Here is a 16,934-nt window from a genome sequence, read left to right as displayed (position 1 = left end):
AGAGGAAATCCATCCCCCCGTACTGTGCCATGCCCACTCACTTTAAACCAGAAGACTTCAAACATCATCCATCTCCTCTATCTCCTTTCTGCTGTAGGACTGAATATGTAACTTCTTCACGGGAAGCATGTTAGATCCCAGAGCCTCTGGGGGGAAAAAAAAAAATGTTTTCTTCCCTTAAGACTTTCCCTCCTGGATGCTTTCTACCAGCAGCAGCACGAGCACTATCTTCAGCACAGGCTTGCTGCTAGTATTTTTATCAGCACATTAAAAGCATGGCTCACCACAGTGTTTATTCCTCATTCAGCTAACACAAGTGACAGAGCACTCATGTTGATTGCAGTAGCAGGGTATTTTTTAAACAGGGAAAGGCAAAAGAAGAAAAAAAAAATATTATTTCCACCATGGTTCTATACTTCCTGGTACAGGAACAATCTCTGCACTAAAAATCAGCCTGAAACCCCATGTGGCAAATTGCTAAACAAAAACCAACAAGATCAGGCTGCCCAGAACTCATTTGTCTTGGATGCATTTACATTTATGAAAGTCCCTTTTAACCCCAGAATGAGATAAGAGCCACATCTTCTTTACAAAAATATAGACTTGTACAGAATGTGGTGGACCACTGTTCTCTTAACACTGGCGCATGATGGGGCTACACCACTCAGTGCTCAGAGAAAGTAGAAAAAGGAGAAAGTTTATAAAATGAAACAGAGGCCAGGACATGGAAAATAAGAGCTCAGGTATTTCTTATCTCCCAGCTTTTCTTCACATGACCAGAGGTGTTGTTAAGGATAATATTTAGGAGCCCTCAGCACCTCAACAACACACGACATCTGGCCACCTTGCCCAGGTCCAGAAGACAACAGGTGAATCTGCTTACCTTCTGCAGGGCTCCCTGCAGTCCGAGGGAAGGACAGGGCCCACGTCCACACCAGGCATGCAATCAGCTGCCCCTCTGCAAGCTGGCAGCACAAAGCTCTTTCAGGGCAGATGTGCTACAAGGACCTACTGCAGCCCACACTGCTGGGAGCATGCTACCAGCGCTGATGAAGATCAACAGGATTTAAAAATAAATAAAAATCCAGTTATCTCTCCTCATACAAACACAGCCTCGTCAATACTGTCAGTGCTACTTTTTTTTTCCTGTGGGAAATGCATTACTGATCAATAGAGTATGTGCTACTTTGTGAGAAGATGAGTAATTGGATGAATTACAAACAGAAGGTCCTTCTCTTCAGCTGATATTATCCCCAACCTGTTCCTCTTTCTCTGCATAAATTCTTCCTGGCATCTCAGGAGCAAGCCAGGAAAAGATCTCAGAGCCAGAAGAAGATTCATTATTAGATCATTATCTGCAAGTCAGGTCTCCTCAATTCATAAAAATTCAGGGTTAAGTCTCCACTCCTAATTCAAGTCAGATCCTTCAGCCCAAACCAGGCACAGGGACAATCTAGGAGAGGAGAAAAGACTATCAAATATAACAATATAACATTCTGCTGCTTTAGCGCTGTTATCGTAGTAAAGTTTTATATACAGGCACTGAGGGTCTTAAATTAAATGTCAAATATCATCTGGCACCAGGAATACGAAGCACACTCGCCTGCAGGGAAAAGGAGCCTGACGGCTTCCTCTGCTTGTCAAAACAGCATTTGCCTCGTTCAGCTCTTTGGGCAAATGAATCACCATTTGCCAAACAAGAAGCTACTAGAATCTGTTCACAAAAGCCTATACAAAAGGTGCTGGTGATAGAAGGGAGTAAGGGCACTTCTTTTAAATTCTATTTGGATGTTTAGAAGATTGATTTCTTCACTTGTAGCAGAGGCACAGAAGAAGATACAGAGAAGGTCTTGTTTCTGTTTTTGTTGGTTTTTTTTTTCCCTCCTTAAATTGAGGTTGATACAAGGTTGTTAAGTCTTCTCCCCTTTCAGCTGGCTTCTGTTTTCCTCACCAGTTAAACAAAAGAAATAACCTGAGCTTATTTCTTTCTCAGGCAAGCCAGGAACTGTTGCTGCCCTTTTGAATCGACTCCAGAGAGCTTGCCAGCTGAAGTTTATGAAGTCTAGTTAATTGCTGCAGCGTATTGATTTCTTGTTTGCATGGGGAAACAGCCTGGCCAGTGAGCCTGGTACAGCTGGCACAGCCACCTTGCACCCTGCTCCTGCCTAGGGGAAGGTGCGATGCTCTCCCATTGCTGCTGCTGCATCCAGAGCCACCACACAGCTACCCAAAACACTGCTGCAAAGGCAGATAATTGCTGGTAATCATGCAGGTTGCAGAAAATGCACAGAACAGAGAAATTACTTTCCAGAAAGTGGAATAATTTAGGCAATAATAACTTTTCCTAAGCACCTGATTTTGTCAACAGGGAGCATTCTCTGCTCCTACGTGCTCTCCCACTGCACGGGGGGATACAGTACAAGTTTTTGTAGCAGAGTCTGCAAGCAGGAGGAGGGCGTGTGGTGAAAACAGCAGCTCCCAGCTGGCACACCTGAACACATTTGCATGCCGAAGCACGTGCTGGAAAACATATGGCAATTACAGCTGCCTCCCCAACACATTAAGTTCATTTTAAGTGGAGTTTTGGGGTGTTAACTGGAAATCAGACTCAGATGCTCTAGGAAACAGCTGTGGTGTAAGACATGGCTGACTTGGAAAAAAAATGTGTGGGAATGACTACCATGGGCAGATAGTAAGTACCAGTTGTGTTGTGATGGCACAGCTCAAGTCACCACAGCACTGCTTGTGCCAGAGGGCTGTGCAGGGCCTCCAGCCCATCATTTGCACAGGTAGTAGGATTTGGTCAAACTTCACACAATAACCACACAGCACATCGTGGTTTCTCTGCCACTGAGCTTCTCCCTCTCACTGTTCACCCTCTTCACAGAGTAGAGAGGAGCACGATCTGGCCAAATTATTTCTTGAAGTTTCTTACTGAGAATACCTTTCCCCATGCCCAAGCTCAGTAGCAGCTGAAGAGGAGCATAAGGATATTAGCCACAGGAGCAAATGGAAAAGCAGATAAAAAAATGTAGAAGAAAATAAAGCAAGCTCCCAACCGTGAACATTCACATGCTCAGATGCTGAAGTGCCTTTCTTCACCCCCTCACCTTCTCCCTCTTTATCAGAACAGAAAGCACTCAGAAGTTCTTTCCAGAATGAAGATTTGCAAAGTTTTAACAACCACAAATGAGAGCAGAAATTCTAAACATGAACCACTGTAGAACAGACATGGTACCTACTCTGTCCCACGGTCACCAGGCAGAATTGCCAGCCCCAGTAACTTTTTAATTAAAGAAAGAAAAGGCAATTTTAGGCACTGGGGGGTAGTGGTATTGGAATCCATCCAAGTTTCTAGCACAGGAAAAGAAGGCTGTGAGATTTATATTAGACGAAATCATAAATCTTCATCCACCCTTCGCAGAGCTCTAATGTTAATGCTAAAAATAACTGTAGCGCCTGCGGGAATTCAGCGTTTGTATTAATCAAGTCTTGCGGTGCTAGAGGGGAAAAAGCACTACAGGAACAAAGCACTGAAGGATTTCAGGACCTGAGCATACAAGCAAGGACGTCGCATCCCAGGAACAAGCTGCCATTTGTTTCTGGCTCAGGCAGATGTTCCATAAGGATTAAAGCAGGGGAAGGAAGGGGAAAAAAAAGCACGCAGACACAAAAGCACATTGAGACACAGGTCAGGCTAGAGCAGAGCTGTCAGTCTCCCCTCCTCACAGCATTAAAGCTTGATTAGCCTGAGATCTTTTATTGAAGTGCACAAACCAGGACAGTGTATCAAGGAGCCACACATCTCCAGTGTCAACATTCTCCACCCGTTAGGTGTCTAGCGTGGTTTTAGCATTGCTACACAACTTCCACACAACACAGACTTCACACGTGCTATAATAAGGTGCTCAACAGCTAAGAAAGTGTACAAATCATCATTGTGGTTAATAAAAAACACAGTTATGACTGGAAGTGAACTGCCGGGTCACCTTGGCTGGTTGTTCTGGTCCCTAGTATGTACTGTTCTTTTACCCCGTTATTTGCACCAAAACAAGGCACTAAAGTTCTGACATCTCCCTAAAACCAAGACTATTACTGACTCTGATATCTGGGAATCTTTGTAATGTTTGATCCCAGTTTCCTTTCCCTTACCCTCATGAAAAGCTGTAAACACACCGCAACCTCAGCTCTACCAGTATGCTTCATTTCACAAGTATGCTGTGGAGTCAAAGCCACCTATCCTTTATTATGGTTACTTATACAGAGCAATACCACACACTCCCAAGACCTCAGTGGAAGCTCCACAACCACACAATTTGACACTGCCATTATAGCTTTTTGGTTAGCATAACACTATAACATCATGGAAAGTAGAGCAACAGTAGCAGGGTGGCACAATCCTAGGCTGCAGCAAATGAAAACAAGCTCAAATGAAACAGCTGCAGACACAAAAACAAAGGAAAAAAAAGTGCTTACCCTTGGATGGCCTCAAGTAGGCAGAGATCTCCAGCAAAATACCCTCACCTCCACTGCCAGCTCTTAAATGAGGTCTGGAAAGGGGTGGAACAAAGATCCACCCCTTCTGGTCACTCAGGTGCATTGTTTGTACCTGAGCTCCCCTGGTGCTCCCTGGAGCCTACCCACCAGGTGCTCAATCAGGCCGTGACTTAGCATCTCTGCTACAGTTAGCAAGTTAGAATTTCCTCTAGCTGTAACTATTGGTGGCTCTTACTCCAATGTCAGGAGGAGGATGGAGTACTCAGGATATTGCACCTTTTCTACTATTTCCGGAAAGACCATCCAGCCATCTTTGTCATATTGACTCTTCCAGACCTTGATACTCCTCAGAATGATTTCTAGCACATTTTCTGGCATTGCATGAAAAACTGAGCAGAATTTCTTTGACTTCTGCATGATGATCCAGTATGACCTTAGCTGCAGCCTAGCAGCTGGTCATTTCACATGTTTGTTCTAATCCACTATATAACTAAGCTGGCCCTTAAGGTAAACTCTATGGTAAAAGTTCATTAAGTACTTGTCTGCTGTTCAGAGCCAAAACTCAAAGCCATAATTACCAGTTGCATGTTCATAGTCAGAAAATTGAGGGGAAAAACGGGACTTACACCAGGCACTGTAGAAGCCTGCTTTCTGGCTCTTTTTGATGGGCAGGCTTAATTAGAGCTTAATGCAATGTTCAAATTGGCATTAACAATGTACTACAGTTAGATCAAGGAGAATGAAAAGCAAGAGCAAGCAAGCAAATGTTCAAACAAGCAATCACTTCAGTAACTTACTTTGAGGTCTGTGAACTTGAACTTAAGCCTTTCTACCATCTCCAGCGTGACCAGGTTCAGTGCAACAGGTTCTGTTGAGTAGGGAAGAAGAGCGGATGTCACTAGGCAGCACTTCTTTCAACTCTACAAAGCACAACAAAGATTCTCAGCAAACAATGGGAGGTAGCAATTTTTCAGCTTCTTCTATCAGCTAAGTTGCAGCAAAGCTACGAATACATTAGCCTGCCCTTGTGGGACTGCTTTTGTTCAGACAAAATGGCTAAGAAAGAACAAAAAAAAGCAAGCAAGCGTGTATTAAGGAAAGGAAGGAAGGAAGGAGGGAAGAAGAGAATGAAGAAAGAAGCTGACAAGTGAACGGGGAGATTTGCTAGAATGAAAAATAAATGCAATTACACAGGCAATTCATTTTTCTCACGGCTTCCTTGCATAATTACTAATGAAGCAGGCCTATGAGAGAAGCTTGCGGATGCTTCACAGCCACCACCGAAGTCATCAGCTTAGGAGCTTTTGGGGGCATTCAAGTTCTTTCATGTTCAGGTGTTAAATCTGCTCTCTAGAATATGGATCGAGTGCCTGATAAATTAGTACTCTGCATTTATATTTTGATTTATTTATAAATGGAAAGCGAGAGAGACTTTAAAAGTACTAATTAAGGAAGCAATCAAGGATGCATGCTTCAGGAGAGAAAAAGTGAAGTGTGAGGTACTTCAAGAATACCTGAAATATTTGCTTCCTTTGCTTCAGCTACTCCCTACAAAAAAATAGTTGCTCTTATTTGAGAGGCAGCAACTCATTGACAAATAAAAGAGTTGAGGCAGAGTCCAAGGGAGGCTTTTTCCAGAAGCATTTTCTGATTTTATCTACATCATTTAGCAGAACAGAATCTGAAAAATGTGCTGACACCTTGCTAGAGGGAGGCTTAGATAACTAAACCCCGATTCAAATGCCTGCATCCAAAATGTAAATCCTCAACCCCCCACCTAATCCTAAAGGCATTTAAGCATCTGCCAGCAAAATACCTTAGATAGCCTCTTTTTTTCCCCCTTTTGGCGCAGAGTGTGTGGAGACCACCTATGTCTGAAAGAGAAAGAAGTCCAGAAGAGGCACATTGCTCCTCATCCCATCCACCTCATTCCTCTGTCTTTGTTAAAGCAGAGCAGATCGGGGCTCCCCTAACACCACTCAGCCAGTTCCTCAGCAGCAACAAACACAGGCCCGGGGGGGGAGGCTGCTGTGTAGCAGGCCCCTGGTCCTCTCTCTGCATTTGGTTTCTAGTCTCGACGTTATCTTTCTTCTCGTCTCAGGGAGCTACAACATACATAGGAAGAGGAAAAGCATCACCCTCCTTTCCCATGCTAAGGCTCGTGGTGCTGATGGAGTGCCAATCACCAGACTTCCCAGGTACTGCATCCTCCACTTCGGACAGCACAATTATCTCTTCAGCAATCAGCTTATGACATAACAAGCATAAACAGCAGTGAGGGATAAAATGCAAAAGCAACAATGTTTTCACACAGGTGCCCCAAGTCATCAAACAAGGAAACCCTAAACTCTCAACATATGGTATGCTGGAAGGATTGTTTCCAAATAGATTTTTCCTCTAAGCAGCATCAGTGGCAAGTGTCCCAAGGGACTAGTTATACTCAAGACAGAAGGCAGAATGACTTAAACGAGCCAAGAAGCATCTCAGCGGTCCATTAACATACCCCTGAAGTGATGGATGGAGGCAGAAAACAAGAACATTTTTTCCTCTCAGGAGAGGCTGCAGACACTGATCGTAAAATCAGAGCGATTTATGTCCAGGTTCCATCTGACCTGTCTCCAGCCATGGCCGGGCTCCGCTGCGGCCACTATGAGGTTCTGGTTGCTGATCACTTTGGGTGATCCCTGCTCTATGGCTCTGCTGCTGAATAAGAGAACGATCCATACTGTCTGGCGTTGGTGTCTCCCCACAAAGTATTAATTCACCAACAAGTGGGTACAGCAACACATGGAGGGCTTCTCTTTGTGGGAGTAGAGGACGAGGGGTTTAGACTTGTACACACACATGGCTTGCAACATGATCTGTCCTAGTACTAAGAAATTCCAGCTACTAAAGCCTTTCCAGTCTGGGCAAAGCCAACAATGTGAAGTATGTGCAACAACCAATCCATCTTATCCCACCTCCCCCTGCCCAGAGCTCCCTCCAAATGGGGGGAAGCCGGCAGCGTGAGGTGTGGATGTCTCCTGCAGAGCACCATCAAACTCCCAGCAATTCTAATGGAGTAAGAACCCTCATGCAGGGCTCCCCTCATGAGCACTGTGCACAAGGGGAAATTGTTTCAAACTACAAGAGGGGAGATTTAGACTGGATAGAAGGAGGATTTTTACAGTAAGGGCAGTGAGGCACCAGCACAGGTTGCCCAGAGAGGCGGCGGATGCCCCACCCCCGGACACACCAAAGTTCAGGACAGACAGGGCTCTGAGCACCCGATCAAGCTCATTGCAGGGGAGTCGGACCAGATGACCTTTAAAGGTCTCTATCAACTCAAATGAATCTGTGATTCTCTGAAATTAAAGCTGTCCTAGCGAGCGCTTCTCTTGTCAGCAACAAGGATGCGAGCATCAGGATTCAGCGTGGGTAAATATCAACCGGTTACATTCAGTTAGCGCCTCACGACACGGGATCAAATAGGAAAGGAGCCCAGGCAGGCTCTGCACAGACCGCGGGGAGGACAGGGTCAGGCGGCGACAGAAGGGGCTCGCAGTGACCCCGGCCGGGACAGCACACGCGAGGACGGCACCCCCGAGCAGAGCCGCTGCAGGGCGGCCGCTCGCTGCCCGCCTGGGCGGCGCGGGGGCGGCACGGAGCCTCGCCCGCCTCCCTCAGCCTTAAAGCGGCGATGCCGCACGCGGCACAGCATCCCCCCCCCGAGCCCCTCCGCCACCGCCCACGAGCGTTCAGGACGCGCTGCCGTCCCTGGGACAGCCTTGGGGAGGCGGGTACGCGACCAGCGGGACGCGGGAGGGAGCACCGCATCCCCTCCGCTCCGGTGCGAGGCCTGCCAGGGAAGGAGCCGCGGGCCCGAGGGAGCAATCTGACAGAGGGCAGCGCGTCTTTATACGCTCTGAGCCCTCCCCACCAATTTCTCCCCTGCGGTCGGGCAGCCCACCCCTTTCAGCACGCATTAGAGAACATCGCAAGCCTATTGGAAAAAGTGCTGGAAATGAAAAATGAAACGTACTCTATTTAGTCTTCAATTAAGGAAAAAGAGTTTACTCCATCTCTCTAGGGCAGCAAAAAACTGGAGCAGAGCGTTAGGTTCATTGAACATTAACGATCTTTCCCTATTATGCTAAATTATTGTTTCCTAAGCCGCTGATCAAATACAATAGCTTTATTTAATGCCCATTCCAGCTGTTAAGAAAGGAGGCGGCTCTGCTGCGGCGGCTCTCAGGGCAACAAAGGATGGCAGTGCCGGAGCACAGCGGGGCTCCTGCACCACAGCGAGGGACACAGCGGGTGCAGGGACACGGAGCGGGATGCCCCAAAAGGAAAACTGGACCAGAAGGGCACGGAGCTGGTGGCCTGAGCGGGACAGAGGTCTGTGCTCTCCTCCTGGCATCAGCATAAGCCTGCAGAGGCGAGGCTGCGCCCTTTGGACAACATTCAATGAAATGATTTTCGCTCAGGTCTGTGGAGGCCACAGCCTAATGTAATTACAACGACGAATTGATGCTCTGATATAAGTATGCTGTTGCTGAAAGGAAAGGGTATGCCATCGTGTCAAGTACAATGGGCATGGAAAAAAACAGAGTTGAAATTAAGCTAGGGGAATGCCACGAGCCTATTTTGACACATACTTCCTGGCCATTGAGCCTCAGCTTCCTAGAAGCACAGAATGAATCACAGACACACAAGATCACACAACTGCTTGGGTTGGAAGGAACTTCAAAGCCCACCCAGTCCCAACCCCCTGCCGTGGGCAGGGCTGCCCCTCACCTATCAGGCTGCCTAGGGCCCCATCCAACCTGGCCTTTAATGGCAGCATGTGCCAGTGCCTCGCTGCCCTCTGAGTGAAAAATCTCCCCTTTTAGCTTGAAATCATTTCCCTTTGTCCAGTCACTATCAGATCATGCAAAAACTCGCTCTCCCTCCTGTTTGTGAGCTCGCTGTTCCCCCCACCCCAGCAGTGGTGCCAGTGGACACTAAATCCCCCGGCTGGGATCTACCTGGGTAAGGGAGGATTGTCGGGCGCTCATCTCGCATCCATGGCAACGCACACTTTGCATATCGTTTTATCCTGAACAAAGGGAAATTAAATACTCGTCGTGAGAAGAGTTCAGGTTCTGAGCAAGGAGGGGGAAGCAGGGAGCAGGCTTTGCCTCCAGGTGGAAACCTGGCACATGGCATCCTTCATGCAATGCGCTTCAGGAAAGTGCTGTCAGAGCAAAACAGGAGGCTTTGCGAGGAGCCCAGCCATGCCGGGCTCATTTCAGGTGGCACTGTCAGCAGCCTACTACAGACTCCACAGCCATCTCCAACCTTCCTCTGGCAGAAAGCCAGAAAATTAAGTTCCAATCAGCATCACATCCTCCTGGGCACTGGAAGGGTTTCCAACATTGGGTGACATCTGTGACTGCTTTGAGTTTGATACAAAGGTGTGTGTAGTCTCTTTTTTCTTCCAACCCCATTGTTCTGAAACTGGGTTGAACATTAATTAAATTGAGTAGTTAACAGCAGCAAGTGGCCTGATTGTTTTCTGCTGTGTTCCTAAGGTGTTATTTGCACAAGCAAATAATGACACAAAAGCATAAACCCCTCCCTTTCTTGTCCAGTCTGACATGACAACCATGACCCAACACAGGAACCACCACAGCTTGGCCATGCTTCCCTATCCCTGCTTCCCTGTGACACAAGAGCCACCAGCACAGCCTCTGCACAAATACTGTGCTACCCACCTGTGCTACATCCCAACTCCCAGGCAGTGATACAGAGATGCTGAGAATGCTTCCTCAGTATTAACCCTTTCCCAACAATTTCCAGAAGATGTAAGTGCATCAGAAACGTTACAAGTCAGAATCCTCTCATTTCTAACGCATCAAAAGCTCCATCTGGCACACCTGTGTTTTCTAGCTATCACACAAACCGAGATCTGAAATGTTAATGAGCTTTGTGAGTAATCCCTATCAGGCAGAATAATTGTTAGAACCATCAGTGTGTACGCTTTGCTTTCTGAAGGGAATTTCTCTTGGTGCGCACACGCTGACCATGGCTGAAATGGCGAGAAGCAGGCAGAATCACTATACGGGCAGCAGACTGAAAAATGAGATGGAAGCAAACATTATATTCGCTTTAACAGGGTCAGGAGGAGCTCAGCCTGCCCTCATTCTGCACACCAAAGGCCTGGTTTTCATCTCTGGTGGCTACAAAACTGAGGCTATCTGCACAGAGCAGTTGCCTCACTGTGTAGCTGGTATGAAAGGAAGAAATACCGTTAACACAGAATCACAGTATCCTCCAGGTCCTTACATCCAAGCTCATCCATAATGCATGGCACTGATTTTGCACCGCACTGGTAGAAACTCAAAAGATGAGAAAACCCTGTGTACTCCTAATGAAACAAAGGAAACGATGACTCCTCCTCCTCAGCTTAAATGTAGTAAGGGCCACTGAAAACTTTGGGGATCAGGAAGGCGGTCTGGCAGAGGGCAGGGTGATGTGTGGCACTTGCTGAGGATGGAGGCAGCGGTTCCTGGATACGGGCACAATCTGCAGCTGAATCCAGGCAGGGTTTGTGCTGTGGCTGCAAATTGGGAGTAATGAGCAAATGGGTTCAGCCTTAATGTGAGCTCATATCCAAACTCATCCCAGACCACCTAGCATGCCAATGAGAAAATTCTCAGCGTTATTACCATTAAAAAATGCTCCACACTTCAAAGGGCAATCAAACCACAAAGCCTGCACAGCAATGCAAGAGCATGCTGAGCACCAGTCAGCCACAGTGCAACCAGCCCTATTTTTTTCACTTCCTTCCTTCCAGCTATTCCCTGAGCCCACCAACGGTCTGGCACACCTCGCAGACACATGTCCAGCTTCCATCTACATCAGATGTGTGCGGACAGAAACCAAGAGGCCTCTCCCCATTGGCACCAGCCTCACCCTGGGAGCAGCAGCCATCCTGCCCTGCATAGAGCAGGTGCTGAGCACCCTGCCTCAAGCTGACCTCGTGTGCCTCTCAGCTCCCTGTCTTAGGCTGTCAGCCTCAGATTGCAGTGGCCAGGCTGTCCCACGTCCCACCTCACCGCCCAAAGGAAAGCACAGGAGCACTGCAGAGCCTGGAAGCAGTGAGGTCTCCCGCAGGGGAAGGCGGACAGAACTGCAGCCCTTTGTTCTGCTGCGAGGCAGCCCAGGCTCTGATGGCACGTCGTGAGGGAGAGGCACGCAAAGAATGCACCGGAGCAAGAATGTACAAAGCACAGCTTGCCGTGAAAAAAATCCCACAGAAGGCCCTAATACAATGGTGACAGGGGGCTTTCTCCAGCACAGCAGTAAGTCTGCACCAGAGTAGCACCGCAGTGCCCACGTTTCTTCCCCAGCCCCTGAATGAGCACAGCTCCCTGCAGGATGTGGCTTCCCCAGCACACAGCTCAGCCTCACCAACCCATCGCACACCCTGCACACAGCTGAGGTGTATAAAGTCATATGGAAAACTCTTTCCGCTTGAGATGTGCAACTACGTAGGGTCTGGTTCCAAAGACACTACAAAAGAGCATTTTTCCCATTGGTCATCCAAACCATACCGATGCTACAGAAATACTCAAACAGAACCAAAACCCTGGAAGCCCAAGCACACCGTTTGCTCACAACCAACACCAGCAGTTGTTTATTTGAATGCGTTTTCACGAGGTGAATGTGACAGAGCTGCTGCTTCCGAGTTAGGGAGCGAAACTGACAAACAGCACTGAAGAATTAAGAATTACGCCGCTAAACTGAGCATTGTCATGTAAATGGAGAACGTCACATGGGAGCTGCGCATTGTTCCCAGAGACAAATGCAGAACTATGAAAGCGAGTTCAATAGAGTCCTGCCAGTGGGGCACTGGGTTGGGAACTGTCTGGGAGGCTGCCGCAGCTGCAGCTAACTGAGCTGTTCATTAAATCGACGTCTTATATGTATATTATATATATATATAAACAAAATAAAACAAAACACTTTCGTGGCCAAAGAAACTTTGCAAGTTCTATCTAAATACACTGTCACTTTGCCGAACCAACAAAACTTCTACAAAAGGAAGAGTTTTCCTATTAGCGGTTGGTGATCCTGCCCACAGCAGAGGGACTGAAACTAAATGATCGTTGTGGTCCTTCTCGACCCAAGCCATTCTATAATTCTATGATTCTATTCAATTCAGCCTCTGCTCTGGTAGCACAGACAGCAGGAATGGGAAGAGGGCTAAGACCCGAAAGCAGGCGGCACCATAGGGGTTTGCAGGGCACAGCAACACAAGAAGTGACCCTGTTACAGGGTTGGGATGCAGCCCGAGCACCTGGCACAGCTCGGCCCACATCACCTACAGCAGCGTTCCAAAAGCGACGGCTTATCAGGGTGCCAGCAGGGGCGGGTTGGCTCAGACTGAGCCACAGCACAGGGCAGGAAGACACAGGTGGATGCGATGCAGTGGGACGCAGCGGAATGCAGCGCAGCTCAGGCAGTCAGCACAAAGGAGGCAAATCACCAACACGCTTTACTGAAATATCAGTTTCTTTAGTATGTTACAGAAAAGCTTATGAACATAGAGAATGTACATAAAAGGCAGACTTTGTAAAATAAAAAGGTCTTTTTGTTTATAAAAAATTAAAAAGTCAAAGTAAAGTGCATGGAACAGTTTTTTTCTCCACTTTTAACTATTGCGCCCAAGTCTCAGCACACAGCGATGCTTTGGGGGTCCTCTTCTGTCACCGTCAGTCCGTACCGTCAAATCAAAGGATGGCGACAACTACAGACACACACTTGGGGATCAGAACAGCAGAACCAGATGAAACCACAACACAGACTAACAGCTACCGGAGCACCCGCTCGCGGCTGGACGCAGCGCCAGCGACAGGTCTGCTCCCCTTAAGGGAAATCGGTAGGAGCCAAGCTTCAGAGAGGGCAGTTCGCCAGTCGGGCGGCGCCCCTTCGTGCGACCGGTCCTCGGTCCAAGTGCCAATGTTCGTTCGCCGCAGGAGGAAGAACACGTTGAAAGCACTCCTTCTGCACCCACGGAGGAGTCGAGGCCGAAGGGACCTCCGCGGCTCTACTAGGCAGAGAGCGGGGAAACGGGGAGCGGAGGCGCGGGGAGGGCGGGTGCCGTCAGAGCGCGGCGGCCTGAGCGCGGCACTGGGCGATGTGGCGGTGCACGAAGTCGACGCGCGCCTGCAGCAGCTCGGCCTGCCGCTCCGACAGGAAGCCGAGGCGCGCCCAGAGGGGCTCCCGGGCCCGGTAGCGGCGGCGCAGCTCGGCGGCGGCGTTGCGGCGGCGGTGCAGCTCGGCCAAGCGCCGCGCCGTGCCCTCGCGGAAGACGCAGACGGAGCGCAGCAGGGGCTCGTTGTAGGGGTCCCACGTGGCGAGCAGGCGGTAGCCGTGCACCAGCCCCGCCTCGTTGTCCATGAAGACCAGGCCGCCGTCGGGGGCGCGCAGCAGGTTGCTGGTGGCGCGCCGCATGACGCGCGGGTCCCACTGCAGGCTGAACAGGTTGCTGGCCAGGCGGTCGAAGTTGGCCGTCAGGTAGTCGAAGAGGATCAGGTCGCTCCACTGCACCAGCTCCACCAGCTGCGCCGCGGGCAGCCCGCCCAGCTCGCCCGCCGCCAGCGCCCGCGGCCGCCCGCCGCCCCACGGCGCGGGGGCCACCACGGCCGTCAGGTTGTCCACCCAGCGCGTCAGGCTCACCACCGCGCCCTCGGCCCAGTGCGAGCCGCGCAGCTCCTCCCGTACCGGCTCCCACTGCCGCCCGCGAGCCTCCACCAGCGCCAGCGCCATGGGCGGCAGCCGCTGCTGCATGCCCAGCAGCCCGGCCAGGTGGTAGGAGAGCGCCTCGCCCTGGATCTGCTCCGGGCTCACGCCGTAGCGGACGCAGGCGCGGCTCCCGTCCGACAGCCGGGCCAGCCGGTTGGAGCTGCGCCCGCAGCCGCCGCGCTCCAGCGAGGCCACGCGGGCTCCGCGGGCCGCCGCCCGCCACGCCGCCGCTTCCTCGGCCGCGAAGCCCGGCGGCACCCGCGCCTCCAGCTCGCGGCTCCAGAAGATGCCGCGCCGCACCGGGGCCGCCGGCGGGTCCTCCTCCCCCTCCTCCTGCCGCTGCTGCTCCCGTCCCGCGGCCAGCAGCGCCCGGAAAGTTTTCTGCACGCCGCCGCCCCGCGCCTCGCCCCGGGCCGGCCCCGGCGCCGGCTCCCGCAGCGCCAGCAGCGCGCCCAGCAGCAACAGCAGCAGCAGCAGCCCCAGCGCCAGCGCGGCGCGGCCGCCCCGCTCCATGGTGCCGCGCCTCACGCTGCCGCTGCGGGACGCGGCGGCGGGGCGGCCCCGGCGCGGCGCATGGCAGCGGCGCGGAGCGGAGGAGCCCCGGCGGCAGCCCCGCGCCGAGTGCGCCCCGCACCGCCGCGGCCGGCAGGCACCGGCCCGCACCACGTGGGGAGCCGCGCGGCCCGCCCCGCCCCGCGGCGTGGCGCGACGCTTAAAGCGGCGACGGCGCGCGCGGAGGAGGGCCCGCCCGCCGCATCTCTGGCTCCGAACGGCCCCGCCCGCACCGCGGCTCCCCGCCGCTCGGGCTGAGGCCGGCCCTCGTGGGCCGGCACGGGACCTCTCCGCGGGTTACCGGCCCGCCCCCATCCCGCTCGCGGCGAGCCCGAGCTCCCGCCGCGGCGCGCCAGCTCCTCCCGCCGGCCGCGACGCCTCGCTGCAGCCGCAGCGCTCCCGCTATGTGCCCGCGGCGACCCTGCGGGGAGGCTCCGCGCTGCCCGGCGAGAGGTGCGACCGGTAACGCTGCCCCTTGTGACAGCTTGCGGGGAGAGCGAAGGACAAGCCGTGCCGCTGTCCGACCTGCCGCTACAGCACGCCGGAGTGTTTTTAGAACCTGACAATTAGCATAGGGTTAAACGTCAGCCTGGCTGACCTGCTGCTCGATTTACAGCACTCTAAGCATTCCTGAAACCGCGATCACCGATCTATTTGGGTCAATCGGATGTCTCATTAATGCTTCACAAACGCCACTGTGAGCAGCTTGCAGATAAACGAGAGCAGCCTCTGGGCTTCCTAGGCTCATCCCAGGGAAGACAGACTGGCCACTGTCCAGATCCAGCATCCTCACAAGCAAAAAGATGAAGTCTCTGCCTTCCCTCTGTTGTTCTCAGTTTCAGCCACTTTACAAAGCCAAGCCTGGCCAAGACTGGCTGGGGAACGGTGGGATCAGCACAACTCAGCTGAGCATGGGACCAGGGCTCGGGCAAGCCCCGATTTGCATCAGCATCACGCGACACTCACCTACAGCCTCTGCACAGCCCCACTGCCCCCTCCCTGCTGTTATGGAAGGTGTTCCTAACACAGACATCTTTGGACTACCATGATCAGCCCCTTTTGAAATAATCCTGCCCAGAAGCTTCTCTCCCTTCAGCAAGCACTAACAGACACTTACATTCACCTCTGCCTTTGGGGAGGGGGAGGGATTCCCGTTGCCAGATTTCACTCACCTCTGTGCCAAGTCCTTGAGCCCAGGGACCACCACGTGAACTCAGCAGGGCTGCCAGCTCCTTCCCGGCATGCAGTACTGAGGTAAGCCCAAGCTGTTTCTTCAGTGTGGTCTCTCAGTAGCACAGCACAGCACTCCAAGTCCTTTCTTTACTCTGAGTTCTGGTCCAGGTTCCTGGCGGAAGTAGGGATGCCTCTCTCCGGTCCAGCATTATTTTCCTAGGCTGACTCTCCTAAGGCTCTTCACGCAGCTTCTTCCCACTGGTGGACTTCTCCGGCTCAGTCCATGTTCTTTTTAATTCACACATCAGATTACCAAACAGCACTACTTCTCTCTAACCTCTTCCCTACTCGTGCTCACTCCTATTTAGTAGCTCTGGCTCCTTGCAGTCAGCTGGTGCCAATGAGTTCCCAAATTAGTGACCTCCACTCTTGTTTGGCTTTTTTTTTTTTTTTTTTTTTTGGTTGGTTGGGTTTTTTTTTTCTTTTTCTTTTTTTTTTTTTTTCTTTTTCTTTTTCTTTTTAAAGGAACAGCCTCCAATTGCTCTTGGGATAGGTGTGGAATTGAGCTTGCTCTAGGAAGATGAAAACAGCTGTGGATGGGCTGTGGGAAGCAATGCCCTTACTTCCTCAGTACTGTATGTTCCATGTCCCTCTGCAATTCCTTTGTGTTTTCATCCATTGGATTTGTGAAAATGTGGTTTTCAGGATCTTTTCATGTTGCACTGACCTGCACCAGCAGACGTGTAGTGCTGCTTTGCTGCTGCAGGCTGGGCTGAGCATGACTGCCCAATGCTGTCTCATCATTCCTTCCTATAGCCAGGGAGCTGTTCTGGCTGCCTGGATGGGGGGGAACTGCCTGCAAAATTCTCCAGTGCAGATGCACAGTTACCAGCAAAACAATGCCACTGGCAATGCAGCTTGTTCCTCTTGGGGAACAG

At 51.2% G+C, this 16,934-nt stretch overlaps 2 protein-coding genes across 8 annotated transcripts in view; both read right to left on the bottom strand.

The window, feature by feature from the left end:
• Positions 1-16,434, bottom strand: part of LDLRAD3 (low density lipoprotein receptor class A domain containing 3) — a 196,748-nt gene extending 180,314 nt beyond the window's left edge. For 5 of the 7 annotated variants that reach the window (XM_090140809.1, XM_090140802.1, XM_090140810.1 and 2 more), the window contains exons 1-2: positions 15,996-16,434; positions 5,295-5,365 (exon numbers count right to left, since the gene is read on the bottom strand). The gene's annotated coding sequence lies outside the window, so the exon portion shown is untranslated. Of the gene's footprint in view, positions 1-5,294; positions 5,366-6,011; positions 6,046-15,995 lie in introns of those variants that run through there. The other 2 variants (XM_090140801.1, XM_090140806.1) reach the window with 2 other exon arrangements.
• On the bottom strand, positions 13,247-14,784 carry FJX1 (four-jointed box kinase 1). Its single transcript, XM_031593345.2, has one exon. The coding sequence runs from the start codon at positions 14,782-14,784 to the stop codon at positions 13,630-13,632; it is 1,155 nt and encodes a 384-aa protein (XP_031449205.1). The 3' UTR covers positions 13,247-13,629.
• Positions 16,435-16,934: the final 500 nt, after the last annotated feature.

This window comes from Phasianus colchicus, chromosome 5 (assembly GCF_987193195.1).
Source record: "Phasianus colchicus chromosome 5, bPhaCol1.hap1.1, whole genome shotgun sequence".
In the NCBI taxonomy this organism is placed as follows: Eukaryota; Metazoa; Chordata; class Aves; order Galliformes; family Phasianidae; genus Phasianus; species Phasianus colchicus.
This window is presented reverse-complemented; position numbering and strand designations above follow the sequence as displayed.